This window comes from Pezoporus wallicus, unplaced genomic scaffold (assembly GCF_028554395.1).
Source record: "Pezoporus wallicus isolate ANWC-B61680 ecotype Strahan unplaced genomic scaffold, APGP_CSIRO_Pwel_v1 contig_7073, whole genome shotgun sequence".
In the NCBI taxonomy this organism is placed as follows: domain Eukaryota; kingdom Metazoa; phylum Chordata; class Aves; order Psittaciformes; family Psittacidae; genus Pezoporus; species Pezoporus wallicus.
The window spans coordinates 1,361,871-1,377,034 of record NW_026641326.1 but is presented as its reverse complement, the minus strand read 5'-3'; the positions used below and the strand labels follow the sequence as shown (position 1 = coordinate 1,377,034).

The window sequence follows — 15,164 nt, the reverse complement described above, 5'->3', positions numbered from 1 at the left end:
AGTTCCCTCCAAACATTAAAAAAACCCTGAATTTTGTTTTGGAGATCCGTTACAGCTCCTTTCCTGCTATGGCAGGAGGGTGAATTTTAAACCATGACCTATTTTAGGATAGTATAAACCATTCAAAATGGCATTGTATCAGTATTTCTTCACCTCACTGCAGGCTTTCTTGCCTTGCTTTTTGTTGATTCAACCTGCTTAAATTTATCACCTTCAGACTTTCAAAATCCCATTGCAAAGAGGCAAAATAATATTTTGCATCATTTTTATAAAGTAAAATGAGATAGTTTGGCTTTAAGTAGGAAAAATAACCGTGCTCCTCTTTCCAAAGGGATTTTCATATCCCTTTTCCACATTGAATTGCACTGCCCTCTAGTGGAAAATTTAAGCAATTGTTTCGTAAATCATACTGCTCCGATACAGTAGGCTTAATCTTTATTTTCAAATGAACCATAAATGTTGTCTGATGTAGAAGGGACAGTAATATTTCAAACTGGATAAGAAAAAGTTACATTTGACCTGTGATCCAAGTCATAATAATGTAGAGACATTAAAAAAGTGTTTGTATCTGACTTATCAGTTGAAGCAGAAAGATACGGAGTGAAGATGCAAGTGTATGGCATCTGTGTTTTATTGCATTTTATTACATTGCACTGAGAGTTGGAGATAACACATTGAAACGAATTTTGTGAGCTGCGAATGAGTGAATAATAAAAACCAATGGAATAGTAGGAAGGATTAAACACACGTTATTAGATTCAAAGTGAAGAACTATGCATCCCATTTTACGCAGTGGCTTGGTATTTTTCTCACTATTGTTCTCTACCCATTGTGGGATAGGGAATAGATCATTGTCTGAGACACAAGAACTTGTGATTTGTAATCCAGGTAAACTAAACCATCTCCACAGGGTTTGCAGAATGTCCTCAGCATCTGTATCTCCAAAGCAGCTAACAAGGAGTCTCACTTTCTCCATGTCATGCTGAGGATTTCTTTCTTCATAAACCAAGGTGTAGCCTCTACGAAATTAAACGGAAGTTCCTTGCTTACCTGTAGCTAATTAAATCATGTTCCTGGGATTCTCTGATCCTGGCAAAGTCACGTGCATGTAAGCTTATCTTGCTTTGCATATCTCTAAACTGCAGCAGTTCTTGATGCTTTGCTGTTGGTAAAGGTTCCCACAGTCTTCCAGCCCTGTGAGAAAGAAGCTCTTCCATGTCAGTGCTGCGAAGGCCAATGGATGTTTGCGAGGCAAAACTGCGTCCTAGATGTCTGATTTTTAGAAGTGGTGGATACCCTTCTTCTAAACTGGGACTTGAGGAGCTGCACATCTCTGAAAAGCAGAATGGGAATACAAAAGTCTTAGTGACAAAGCTTGTTGCTTGTGTAATTGTAGTGCTCTGTGTCTGGATCCAGATGTAAGTTACAGCCCCTTTATTTTCCCTCCATGAGCTGGGAATACATCTGCATCTTCAGATGCTCCCAGCATCCTGCAATGGGAGTTTCCCCACATTTTTTTTGTTTGAGCAATTTGAGATGCCATCCTTCCACTGGTGTTTATTGTGTTGAAGGAAGGAGAGAAGCAGCAAATGCCTGGCAACATGCTGCTGGCTTGCTTTTCTTAGTTATTTTCCACCAACTTAATAATTTAGTTCAGTAAAAGACACTAACGCTGACCAGAAGGACTGGGAGACACCACACGTTATAGCCACAAAAATGCTAGAAGCCTTCTGGCAGGAGCATATTTGCCAACTGTACCATGCAAAACCATTGTCTTCCACATAGATGTGACCTGTGGCATCTTGGAGAAGAAAACTTGACTCATTTGTCTACTTTATACTGACTGGGTATGCTTTTGGCTGATGAAAGAGCTAGGTTTGGTTAGTAAATTAATTCAGTTAGCTTGAGCTGTAGAGGTTTTATATTCTAATTCCGGTCAAAGCAATCTGTAAGCAAGTTCTTTGCTAGAGTAGCTTTTAATTTGCTGCAGATGTAGTTTTACTGACAGTTTCCAAATAGCTTGTTTTTAACTAAAATAGATGGATTGAGCTTCAGAAAAATTTTACAGCAAGGACAGAGGTAATATTGGTGGGTTTTGTAGTAATATTTATAGCTCACTGTGAGAATGTTCATGTGTCTGTGTGTGCATGTCAGGGAGAAGATGCATCCAAATCACGAGGTGTGCATCCATCATTGCTCATAGTTGGAAAACTGTTGCAAGTCCTTGCTGCTGTCATCAGATAACGTGGGTTTTATTCAAAAGAGTGTCTCATTAAAAATACCCCAGCAGGAACTTTTGATTAAAGGGGTCTGAATGTTGGAATAATTGTGGGTTTGAGCTGTCGCTGTGCCAGCCATCCTGAAATACTTTGCTAAAACAAGTATTTTAGAAACCTATGTTCCATACATTTTCAGTAGTATTCAGGAGAGATTTGTGCTGTACAATCATGGTGGTTTAAGTTTGGGTTTTTATTGGACAGTTCTCTACTTGCACTGTCAGCTTCACATTTTTGTACATACCTAATACTCATTCTGATCCTGAAAGATAATAGCCAAAAAAATGGCTTCCCAGTTGGCTGATACATTCCATATTAAGGGTCCTAACAGCACATTAGGGGTTCTTCCTCACTTCATGGGCAGTGTTTGTGTGTCTGTAGGGTCAGTTGGATCCAGGAGCTGCTCTGGCATCTGCATGGATCAGGGGCTTATTCGAGCACGGAAGAGATTCATTCAGTCGTGGTTGTGTGCAGGGGAGGGAGGGAGAAAGCAGGAGAGCAGTTTTGGTGGTTACCTCTACTTGGTCATCTTCAAACAATTATGAAACCTCACCCTCAGTTCATTTGCATTCGTGTTTGGATTTGTGAGATTCAGAGCTTCACCTTTATAAAGTATCTGCCGTTGTTCAGCGCTATGGTGCATTATCATCCTAAGGCTGTTTTAATTGTTCAGTGGTAAATCATCTTTAGATGATCTTTCGAGGTCCCTTCCAATCTCTAGCATACTGTGATACTGTGGTAAATGAAAGAGAAATAACAATTTTCAAGTGTCAAGTTTTCATTCTCCCTCTTTTTGTGTATAGAATTTGTGGTGTTAGTGTGGGCTCTGAGGGTCAGCAGACTGGAATGTAGTTGCTGCAGACAGTGAGAGGTCCTGTATATAGATTTATAAATGGGCTGTAAGGGAGGTAGAATGCTTTATAGGTGCTGCTCGTATTAATCCTTATGTGTATGATAATCAAATGCCAGTATACATTTTGTTAAGGCTAAAAATTTTATAGAGAGAGAATAAAAGAAGAAAATACAGTAAATGCACACACTGTATCTGTTTTCTGGAGTGCGGGCAGGTATGCTGTATGCTAAAGCTGCTTCTCCTGTGTGTAAAATGCCCTTAGTTACATGGAATATGGCAACCTTTTGGATTATGTCAGTGATTCAGTGCAGTTCAATCAGTAATGTCCTACCACTGCTTCAGGTAGTATGCAATTACATTCATCTGGGGTGGGGGTTTTGTGCCAGACAGTCAAAGCAGAATTGAAGGCTTTGTCAAGAATCCCTTGAACAAGAAGACACTATTAATTAAAGCTGTTAGTTTTCATATAGACAGAGCATACATAAATATATCTAATTTCGTATATAAAGAGAGAAGAGGCTGCATATATGTTCATATAGTATTTAGGAGCTGTAGGATTGATGGGTCTTGCAGTATTTATAAAGATTCAGTCCTATACCCAGCATGAAGACAGTGTAGCATTTGCCTTAGTTACTGTCACTTTTGTTCCCAGCATTGGTGCTTAATCCTGGCAGACTGCATGTTGTTACTACTATTGATGATGATGCCTTCATTCTATTGTGGCTTCCTTATTCTTCCAGAGGAGTCCATAATCAGTTGCAAGTCCATTTGATGGTAATTTCACATCTGTCAGTTGTTTTCTGGGTGGAAGGAACCTAACCTGTGGATATAGTGCTATCTTTAGTTTCTTTAATAGTGTTTTGTAAGGCATGCTATTGGGTAAAAATGGTTATCAGAATAATAATGCTATCAAATAACCTGTCTTGTGTGTAGACAGTTTGCCCTCTCCTTCATATGTCTAATAGTCTGTGTACATTAGATACTGATCATGGTTCTGGTATGCAATGGAAGGTTTATTTCTCTTACAGACTTAAATAATACAGAGACGGTGCATCCTCTGTGCACATGAAATACTGAAAACCTTTTCATCTAACTACGGGGTCTGAATATTAAAGTTCTTTCAGCTGGAAATGCAAGTTCTAGTCAGGCTACAGAAGCATACATAAACAATGTTCACCCATTTCAGTGGAGTTACAGTCAGCATCATATGAACTGATCTTTTGGCTTATTTGGAAGATTACAGTAAAACCCAAGATTGAATTCTCTTCCTGAATCAGTTTCTTATTGATTGAATCCTTTTAGACTCCTCTCTAATTTAACAGTGTATTTTTATTAAAGCCAAGCATACAAACATCAATTATCCAAGCTGCATCTAATTTCCTTCAACTTTATTTCCCCCCCTTTTGCTGCCAATGGATTAGAAGACCTGATTAGAATTCAGCTTGGAAGCTGAAAAGCAGATCCTTAAATGAGAATGTCTGCATTAGGAATTAGAATATCTGTACTGGGCATAAAATCCTCCTCCTTATCTCTAATAATGTAAACACACTCGGTTAAGTTGATCTGTCACATGCCTGGTGCAATGTCCCTGAATTAGGAGTACGTATTAGAAAGGGCAGAATGGTGTCTGTGGCTTGTCCAACTGTTAGAATCCGCCACTAGTATATTTTAACATCAAAAGTGTTTTGCATAGATCTCTCTCTACCCATAAGGGTTAATGTGGTAAGAGTTTGAAGGGCTAGATTTTTTCTTTATGTGTTTTCACCTCCTAACAATGTTTGCATGTGCACAAGCAGTAGGAGCAAGGCAGAGAAGGAGAAGGTTTCACTATTGGTAGCTTCTACAGAGTTAAGGATTTTGTAACAACGCAGAGGTGCAATAAATAATGTCAATGGCATCACCAACTTAATACCCAGAAACACCTAAACTGGTAAATGCATGCATTTAACATGACATTAAAGTGTTGGCCTCCTATTTTATAAGAGTTATAAAATCAATTAAATTGTGTGTTCTGATTTGACTGCATTGTTAATTTCCTTCTGGTACCTTAATTGGATGGCTCCAGTGCAAATAGTAAGGAGACACATAGCAGACAGGCAGCATTCTACCATATCATCTATGCAAAACTAGATGAAAGAGTTAGTGTCTAGTGGGCTTGGGTGGAGAAAATGTGGCTATGTCCCATATGGTCAGATGGGAACTGTCATGACCACTTTGGGTGGCATCATGAAACATCTTGGAGCTGGAGGGAGCAGCAAGTGATGAAAGAGATACCAGTGAGGTGGTCCCATTGCCATCTTCATTTTGTGACTGTTCCAGCATTGAAGTTCTATAGTACACAACACTGCCATAGGTCTAGTAAGTGATGTTTTTTGCAGTCTGGGGTGCTGCTTAAGAGTGAAATGATTTCTTATGGTAAGTAAAGTATTTGTTGAGATTTCCCACTTTTTTATTGCTGCATTGTGGATGGCAGTATTACTGACAGTGGTGAGCTTTCAATCTGTGTGTGTGACTGCACATCACAGGAGTTAATTGTCACATTTTGTCTGTGGAGAAATATTAAACCTGATTGTGCAGAGCTATAAACGTGCATGACTGCGGGGAATTTTCATGGTGCTGGTATGAGCCTGGCTACCTGGAGGGTGGGCAAAGTGAATCTGTTCATCTTGTGCAATGAGTTAAGCATAATTGTGGTTGACATCATGCACAAGTAAAAGCCAGTGATATTTCGTTCCTTCAGACCTAATCCCTTCTTTATCTTGTCTTTTGCATCAACAGCATTCTGGCAAAGCTTGTTTGTGACACCCAGTGAAGCTTATTGTAGAGTACCCCAAATGTTGTGGATTAGACCCACCGTGGATGAGATACAGCATAGCTTCACCTGTAGGGTGTCCCCTCGACTTAATAAGCTGTGGTGGGAAGCCTGGTCTATGAACTTGGGTTCAATAGTATACTACCTTACCAAGTGGAAAGAAACCATGTCAATATTTTGTAGGTATTAATGTCTCGTACATTGTAAAGGATAATTTAATAGTGAATTGGGTGCAGGAATTTCAGTTTGGAGAAACTAATGAATAGCAGTTTTTTGAGGTTATCAGTTAATCTCTTGTAATGACTGTTCTTCCTTGCATGCCTTTTCTTGTTAATTAGGAGGGATTTTTAGTCCTCTTTATCAAGTCAGGGCAAGTATATTACCTTTTCCTCTGTACTGTTTATGCTATAGTGCGTATCCAGATTGTTTTGTTCATTATTCACACATGAATATTTCATTCCATGTGTACCCGCACATTCATACACTGTGTTTTCTGAGCTCCAACTTCATGATTATTCAAGACATGGAAAAAAATACAAAACATAGATTGTTTAATCTCTTTTTGTTTCTACTTATTGGTAGAAATTCCCCTTTTCTATGTAATAATGTGTCTATGACATTAATTACCATGCCAGTTTAGACCAAGGGAATTAATCACTGCTGCACACTATGGAAACAATAGGCTTTGAGACCAAGTCCTCTGAGTACTGAGGTAAAGCTTGTATCTTCCATAAATGAGAATGTGCCTGACAGAGGGGAGTTGGTACCCGGTTTGGGTCTGTTACCTGTGTTTATTTAAAAAGAAAAGCCAAAACAAAACAGACAAAACCCCCACCTAATCCCTACTCTTGTGTCTTTCTTACAGGTTGAAGCGATACTTGTGAACATATTTGGTGGGATCGTGAACTGTGCCATTATAGCCAACGGCATTACCAAAGCCTGCCGAGAGCTTGAGCTGAAAGTACCTCTGGTGGTCAGACTGGAAGGTGAGTGCTGATGGTTTGTCCCTCAGGTACACAGTAATCCACTTTGGCATTCTTCCATCGCTAAGCTCCAAACAGATTAGTCTCACACAATAGGAATACATCCCATTCTTTATCCATAGCGTGACCTGAAGTCAATAAACTCAGGTCATATTTCTGTATTCCTGCTCCCTGGTGATACTTGAAGCAATGAAATTTTGCAGTGAAAGTTTTAGTTTTACTTGTAAGATTTGCGATGCAAATGGAAATTATTTTGCTGCAAGTTTCTGTTTACTGGAAGCCGTTTCTTTTCAAATGATTTTTTTGGAGTGCAATTCCGTTACTGCTGAACCTGCAGCAACGTCACAGTTTTCTTAAACTTCTTTCAATAAGTAATTAAAAGGAAGATGTTAGAAACAGTGTTTTTGAGAGAGAGATTACTGTAACATGTTCTTCTTCCCAATTACCCTGCTAAAATCCATTAGAAAACAGATTTGGTATGGGCAAGGAATACTTTTTTGGTACATCCAGCATTATGAAACTGGAAACAAAAAAGTAATAGAGAGGTAAGGAAGAGTGCTCTTTGGCAGTTATTGGCTTTAATATAATGGCAGTGGGTATGGAGTTCTGTCTCTAATTTCTGAGAAGTACCCTGAGGGAGGAAGGGGGATTCTTCTGCTGCCACTGAATGAAAAACTGCTTTGATAGAAATCAGCACACAACTCTGGCAAGCTTAAAACATTTCTTTTTTGCTAAGCAGGTTTCGAAATAGAGGGTTTTCTGTTTGGTTTTGGGCTTTTTTAAGGCTTGTTCCTCAAAACCATCAATTTTCATGTTTGGGTATGTGTAAAGAGCGTAAAGTGTCCTGTCACTCAGCACTGATGATGAAAGGAGGAAATGCATCCGTTTAGGTACCTGAGGTACAAAGCAAAGGTGACTTTTAACACTCTGGTAGAGGGGAGAGGATAAAAAGTTCTGAATGCACCGGACTTGTTCCTTTTCAAAAGTCACCAGGACTCGTGAAGATGCAGGTTACCCACGAAGCCCTTTGGTCAGCACTTGTTTCCTTTCACCATAAAGCAGGGTTTTCCCATGCCTCCTTCTCCTGGTATATTACACATGATACATGGTTCATGTCAGGGGAGACCACAGCCTGTGTCATACAATTTTGTCTGTAAAAGTTGTGCCATGCATTTCCCTGCTGGGTTCAGACACTTTCCAGAGGGCCTTCTTGCTTTAACGGGGTCAGACTGCTGCTGTGGTAAGTGCAGGAAATTTCAGTTACTCTAAAATGGATTTTAGAAACAAATTGTGAAAAATTTCTTTGGGTGATGCAGCGCCACTAAACACCTTAACAGAGTAAGAAGCCAGCTTAATATGGATCAGGGAGACTGATGGATGTTGGTTAGAAGCAGGAAAGTTTCATAATATAAAATCTCATTGTTTGTCAGCTCTAGGCAATGTTGTGTAGCTTTTTGTCATAGCAACAAACTTTTCCTGTCTGTCATAGCTGGGAAAAAGTTTATCTGTCAGACCTGCAGGACTTCTCATCTATTGTAGCTGTTATTTTTTAAGCGGAGATACTGGAAAAGCCATTAGTTTTCCTAATGAACAAGATAGTTACAAGTTTGTTTCTATTGCAGTATTTGAAACTGGTATAAGAGAAACAAGAAAATCACCTTGCTCATTTTGAACTGCAGTCTGCTAGGTCTGCCACTGGGCTTTCTTGACCTTTCTCCAGTTCTTCTGATACTTCTGTGGTTGTACACAAGTAAGGGTGAATGTTTATTTATCTTTTAATGTGGCTTATGGGAGATTGCAGAGGCTGAGTGAGGAGGTCCCAGTGCTGCTGCCCCGTGGAGTTTGTCTGGAAGAGAAGGTGAGACGATGTGGAGCAGGAGCTCTTCTGCCTGGGGCTTGCAGAGGTGACTGCACAGTGCCTGTGCCTCTTGTGCCTGGACCTTTATGAGCTGTGTGCTGGTTCCTCCACAGAGTTCAAAGCTGAGTCTTCAGAATGTCAAACACAAGATTTAATGCAGACATCTTTTCTTGACCATCTTCCCATGACTGCTCACTCTTTACTAGGTTTGTAATAATGCTTCTCCTAGACTAGTTGCTTACTCCAGAGATGGCAATGCCACTTTTTCTTCAGGAAACTTTGTCCTGAATTAATACAGCAGACTCCCACCTCTATATAATATGTATCTGAAGAGATTTTTATTCCTTCTCTCATTTCTAGCGTTACCCATCAGTTCATCCTAAACCAAAAGTGACAATGTTTGTAGCTGTCAGATGTTGTACTTAGAAACAGTGGGAACGTAACTCCTGCTTTCTCTGCCTCCCTAATCACATAGTTAGATTCCTTAGAAATCAGTCCTTCTGGATCCTTAGTCATCTTCATTGTTCTTCTTTCAACTCACACCAGGTTATTGAAACATAGAAGGATTTTGAACTAATAATGAATACTGTGAGAGTAATAAGGCTACCCAAGGCTTTTTTAAAACATCACTGATAACATTTTGCACTTCAAAAGGAGAGAAAGGGACAGGCACTTTTTTGGATTTCCATTTTGAACATTTTTCCAGCAGAAGGTTCATGATTATTCCCATAAATCTAACAGATTTGTGACATGCACTTTAAAGACTCTTTGCCCGCATGCACTGTATTACAAATGTCTTGATGACTAGAGTTTTAATCAGTCAAATCTGTCTTGATTTAGCAGGATTCTGTGGACAAATCTTTGTTCTCAGTTGTATAATAATTACAAGCTGTTTTACCAGTGGATAAAGAAAGGATTACTCTCCTCTTTGAAAATGGTAACTTTATAATTACATGTATTTATGTGCCTTGTCAGTAAAGAACTCAGCAGCTGAGGCACAGGATTATTGTTTAAAAGGCTCGTGGACAAATGGAGAAATGACATATTCCAGGTTTTATGTTTTACAGATGTAGAAAAGTAACTTCTGCTGCTCTTAGGTAGGATTTTTTGCCCTTTAAAATGTAATGTACTCAATTAAGTTTTGTGAAGACTAACTAGGGGTGCTGAATTGCAGCCAAACCTTGTTTCTCATTTATGCAGTTCCGAGTTAGATGAAAAGAGGAAAGAATGAAAAAGAATTGTGAATTAGATATCCTCTTCCTATGCTGGAAGTTTTACATTCTCTCAGTAAATGACTTCTCTGCTTCTCTGGTCGTAGGACGAGAAGAACTGGGAGGAATTTGAACTACTTAATGTGTTGAAACACGGCTAGAAAGAAGTCGACTTTTATTCAAATGTCTGAATCTAAAGTTTCCTATCATGGTTTTTCAGCCATGTGATTGGTGACCTTCAGTGTTCTTCTGAATAGATTTGAACAGTCATTAGATTCTGAAATCTCTTAAACACAAGTGAAACTTTGCTCCAGCTTACACATCTTGCTCACACATATGGTCTAGTATGTATGTCTATGACTTTTAGTATCCCAGATTGCCTATTGAGAGAAGAATTGCTATTGCAGAGTCACACTTAGAACTTTATTCACCTCTACAGACATCCTGGGTGTTTAAAGATTCAGTACCAATTTAAATGTGTTTTTCCCAGGTAGGATGTAGACATGAGGCAGAGGAAAAGATTAAAATTTTCTTTGGGAAGAGTTTGGGATAAAAAAGTGCAAATGGGGCGAACAGAATAGAAAAGGTTTAATTGTCTCTTATAAGTAGGCAGTGAAAGTTGATTCATTCTTGACTGCAGAGCCAACAGCAGCAAGATGTGTCAGCCACCAAAACTTCATCAGTTCCTCAGCTAAAGATCATTCATTAAAGGTTATCACCAGTCAAACCTCAAATCAGATGTTGACTGAAGGTTAGATGAACTTCAAACCCTGTCCCTTATTTTCTAGTACCTCTGAGCCCTGAGAGGCTGTAAGTTTCCAGCTTGTGGGCTGGCACAAATGACATAACCTGGACCCATGATGGGAGTAAATTCAACTTTTAACACACTCATCTGTATAGCTTATCAAAGCTGAAACATTGCTGCTGGTAATGTGACGTGGTCACAATGTGTTCATGCCAATTTTCAGATATGCTGCACGTTGTAAAATATTTTCTCATAGCAAAATGTTTTGGGTAGAGCAGACTAGTTTTTTAGATAAGTCTTCTATTTGTTAGGGTATATCAAATGTAGATAACTGTGTCTTCTCCCATTATATCTTATTTACCCAGAAAGCTAGAAATGGCATTGCAGAATCTTGCATCCTCTCCAGCCATCAGTATTTAGCAGTGACAATTCAGTCTGCTCCCAGTGGTTTTATAGCAGTGTGAGTAAGTGAACATTATCAAAATCTTGGAGTATGACTGGGGTGTTTTCTTTGTTTGCTTTCATTCAACCTATACAGTCCTCTTGACTCATTCGTAACAATGTGTGCTAGTGTAATCTTACAATCTATAGAAACATGCTTACATAGAATATTTATTACTAGGTTTTTTAGGCAATGAGTTGAATAGATTTGCTTTGCCAGTAATAGCAGAGATTTCAAGGCAGCAGAAGTGTAAATGTGAGAGATTGCATGTACACAGAGAGGTTGTTTCAGAAGGAGGATATTTAGATTAAAAAGCCTGAAGGTATAAAATTACATCTTTCCTGGTTTTCTATGGAGTCATTGACAGTAATGTGTCAGATGGAAAAAGGTGCTTTTTCTCATTACAAAGGCATTGCCTTAACAGAGTCCAGGTAAAAAAAAAACACACCACCACAAACTAACAAAAACCACCCCCAGCAACAACAACAAAAGCCCTATAGCATTCAGTGCTGTGGATTTTTACCCTTTATGGGTTGGCCTCAGTGTAGGTGAAGGGCGGGTTACTCTGGTAGCCTGTGTATGGGATTCTGTTTACGGTTCTCTGACACCATCCAGTGGCAGGAGGTTAATGTTAGAATAGTGGGAGTATCTGTTTGTTTATCCTAACATCTACTGCAATAAGATGATGCCCATTGTATAGTCTTAAACATTTCCAGTGTTTTATGTTTAGTTTTAAAAGTCTTACCTCTGCTTTCAGCAGGATCTCATTATAATTAATGTAGTCTCCATATATCTAAAATACTTCTCACAGTGGGATAAAAAGCTATTATTTAAATACACAAAAATCACAGCAAAGGAAATGCATGCTCAAAAATAGTTATGTGGCCTGCCTATAAAACACTCTTTATAACAAAAACACAGAGTGTACCCTTACTCTTTCGACTGCAGTAAGATTTTTTCAGCTTTCATCTTTTCATTTGCCTGCATAAATTCCCCCTCCCTTCTTAGTGGACTGTGTTTTGTATTGATTTTGTGAGGCATGTTAGACAAGTGGTGAGTATAGCAATCAATGCAGTGCAGAATAGATCCTATGTATTTTTCCCACTCTGACCTGTTAGTAAATTAATATTGGCCACTTAGTGAAGGGCAAAAGTCAGTTTTAAATATGTGGCTATCGCAGACATCATTGTATTTTTCCCTGTGGGAAAATTTCCCTCTTCCCATTTTCTTCTCCTCACAGCACTTTGTCTTGTAGAATCCTGTTTGAGAGAGCAGTACAATCTTGGCTGTTTTAAATGTTTATCACGCTTGTATCTAAATAATAGGTAAAACCTTCAAGGCTTGCTTGATGGGAATCACTATATAAATGTGAGGAACATGACGGAGAGGGGAGCCTTCATAATGCTTTCTGACTGCCCTGTGCAGTTCTGTACTGCCAATTAACAGCTTCCACATTATGTTTTATAGGATGGCTGGAAAAGAAAAATATTAGAGAATCATAGAATAGTTAGGGTTGGAAAGGACCTTAAGATCATCTAGTTCCAACCCCCCTGCCGTGGGCAGGGACACCTTATGCTAAATCATATCACCCAAGGCCTCGTCCAGCCTGGTCTTGAGCACCACCAGGGATGGAGAATTCACAGCCTCCCTGGGCAACCTATTCCAGTACCTCACCACCCTTACAGGAAAGAATTTCCTTCTTACATCCAATCTAAACTTCCTCTGTTTAAGTTTATACTCTTTTTTACCCTTAATACTCTTTTTCTTCCTGTGGGAAAGGTCCTGTACAGTTCTGGACTTGCAATTGCATACAGTTACTGTGCAACCAAATCCCACTTCTATCAGAGATTTCAGATTCTTTGACCTTCCTTCACAACTCCTACAGCATGTCCTCTGCATACGGATGGGAAGCATGACCTCTTCTGCCAGTGCTTTTAAAGCATAGGAGATGGAGTCCAGCATTGCTCTTCCAGACACCTGTCTCTCCTATCACAAAGTGCTGGGACCTGCTGATGAAACAGGCTTTTGAATTTCTCTACTTCTGCTGTACAGTTTCAGACGTTTTATAATGTCTGCCAGAAAAAAAAACAACAGAAACACCCTTTAAAATGAGCATTCTGGAAGCTGCACAATAAAGAGTATGCTCCTTGCTTGGTTAATAATTAAGAGTATTATTAGTGTATAGCTCCAAATATAATTAAAATTCATTTTGCTACGTCTAGGAATTACAAAGTAATTAAGCATTTTGACATGGCAAATGAACAAGGAACTTGATGTGGAGGAGGAGAGGAATAGAAATGGTCCTAAAGAGGATCAGCACAGGGTCTTGTGCTTGTGACCAGAGTGTGATCCCAAAGTGTGGATTTCATATCCTCAGTAGGAAGACTCCAAGTTCTTCCATGGTGCAGAGCATATCGGTGATCAAAACTGCCACTGGCTTTGCTGGAGAGTTCAGATTTTCTGTTAGTCTCTGTTTTCCAAGGGGAATGAGCTGGAGTAAGTGGGAAGATGATGTCCTTTATACAGGTGTGAATAGCGGGGGGGAAGCAGACTTTCCTGAAGTACCTTTTTTCATTAGGGATATCTTTTTCCTTCACTGTGTGTGTAGTCTATGGACTGAATTTGAGCTTTTTACATACAAAATGGAGCACTTGGACTGTATAGCTGTACAGTTGCCTTCGATACGGAGCAATTTAGTGCAGCAGCAGAAGGAATGGTGTCATGCAGAATGCTTCAGAAATCACTGTGTTCCCCATTTTTGACAGAAATGTGCAAAAGCATATTCAAGAGCACCTCAAAACCACTTAGATTTTCAGGATTACCTAAATCTTTGACTCTCAGTAGCCCATTTTGCAGCTTTCAGTTAACATGGGTGCTTTTCAGTTAACTTCAGTTGCTGTTGATTCACTGGCTGCTGATTAGCTGTAGCTGATCATTGCTAATAAATGTGGTAAATCTTCTCCGTGTCTTAAAGGCCTGGTATGCTGGATGTCCCTACTTGACCAGTGGATGTTGGATTGACCTTCTCATCTTCACAAGGCCACTCTTGTGGATGCAAATGCTATTATCAAAATTATCTGTCAAAATTGTCATTGAAATCAAGAATTCCTTCTTTTCAGCTCACTCTAAACGACTCATTGAATCTGTTGCTAAACTGGAATGATGTGTAGTTTGAAACGTTAACTCCTTTTATAGAGATTTAATAGAAGATGCTCATTTATGCATTAATTGCTAATTATAGTCAGTGCTCTGTTTTTAGGAACAAATGTTCATGAAGCCCAGCGTATTCTGAATGAAAGCGGACTCCCCATCACATCTGCAAATGACCTTGAGGATGCAGCAAAGAAGGCTGTGGCTAGTGTGGCCAGAAAATAACAACCTGAAGATTATTCTGATGGGAAGTACGTGTATTGCACAAGATGTCATTCCTGTCACTGTTTCAGAGAGGATTAGTGGAGTTTTCCTAAGCAGTCATCGATGTTGGTGGACTTCATTTGTGATACATGGCAAACTGAGGCCGTGGGCTTGCAAGTTTGGGGTTGCACCTGCCACCTTGAAAAGTTTGTATGTCTTAATGTGATTTTGGTCATTTTGTTACTGAGGATTGTAATAAGTGCAGCTCTTTTTGTGATTTCCGTCCAGAATTGTCACTGATAAAGTCATGATAAGATACAATAATTAATAATTGACATCTATCAACAGGATTGTTCTTTAATCAAACACGTGTAGTTCGCCTATTTCACAATATTTTCAGTGGGATTTTTTTTATATTGTAAAGAGGCAGCAAACTAATAATGGGGTTCTATTTTTTATGGATTTTTACAATAATGTAAAAAATTGTGCTTTCATTATCTATTTTTATTCAAATGAATAATGTTTATTTTCTTCTTTAGAAGTCACACGTTTTGCCTTAAGATGTTTTTCTTTTGTAGATGCCAAAGTATACCTCACAACAGGAAAAGGGATTGAATAGTAGGTAGTGAA

The 15,164-nt window shown here is 39.1% G+C and overlaps 1 protein-coding gene across 1 annotated transcript in view; it reads left to right on the top strand.

The window, feature by feature from the left end:
* Window positions 1–14,773, top strand: part of SUCLG2 (succinate-CoA ligase GDP-forming subunit beta) — a 125,186-nt gene extending 110,413 nt beyond the window's left edge. The window contains exons 10-11 of the mRNA XM_057422907.1: window positions 6,807–6,927; window positions 14,440–14,773. Coding sequence (XP_057278890.1) covers window positions 6,807–6,927; window positions 14,440–14,555 — 237 coding nt within the window. The 3' untranslated portion in view covers window positions 14,556–14,773. The remainder of the gene's footprint in view (window positions 1–6,806; window positions 6,928–14,439) is intronic.
* The last annotated feature ends 391 nt before the right edge of the window (window positions 14,774–15,164 follow it).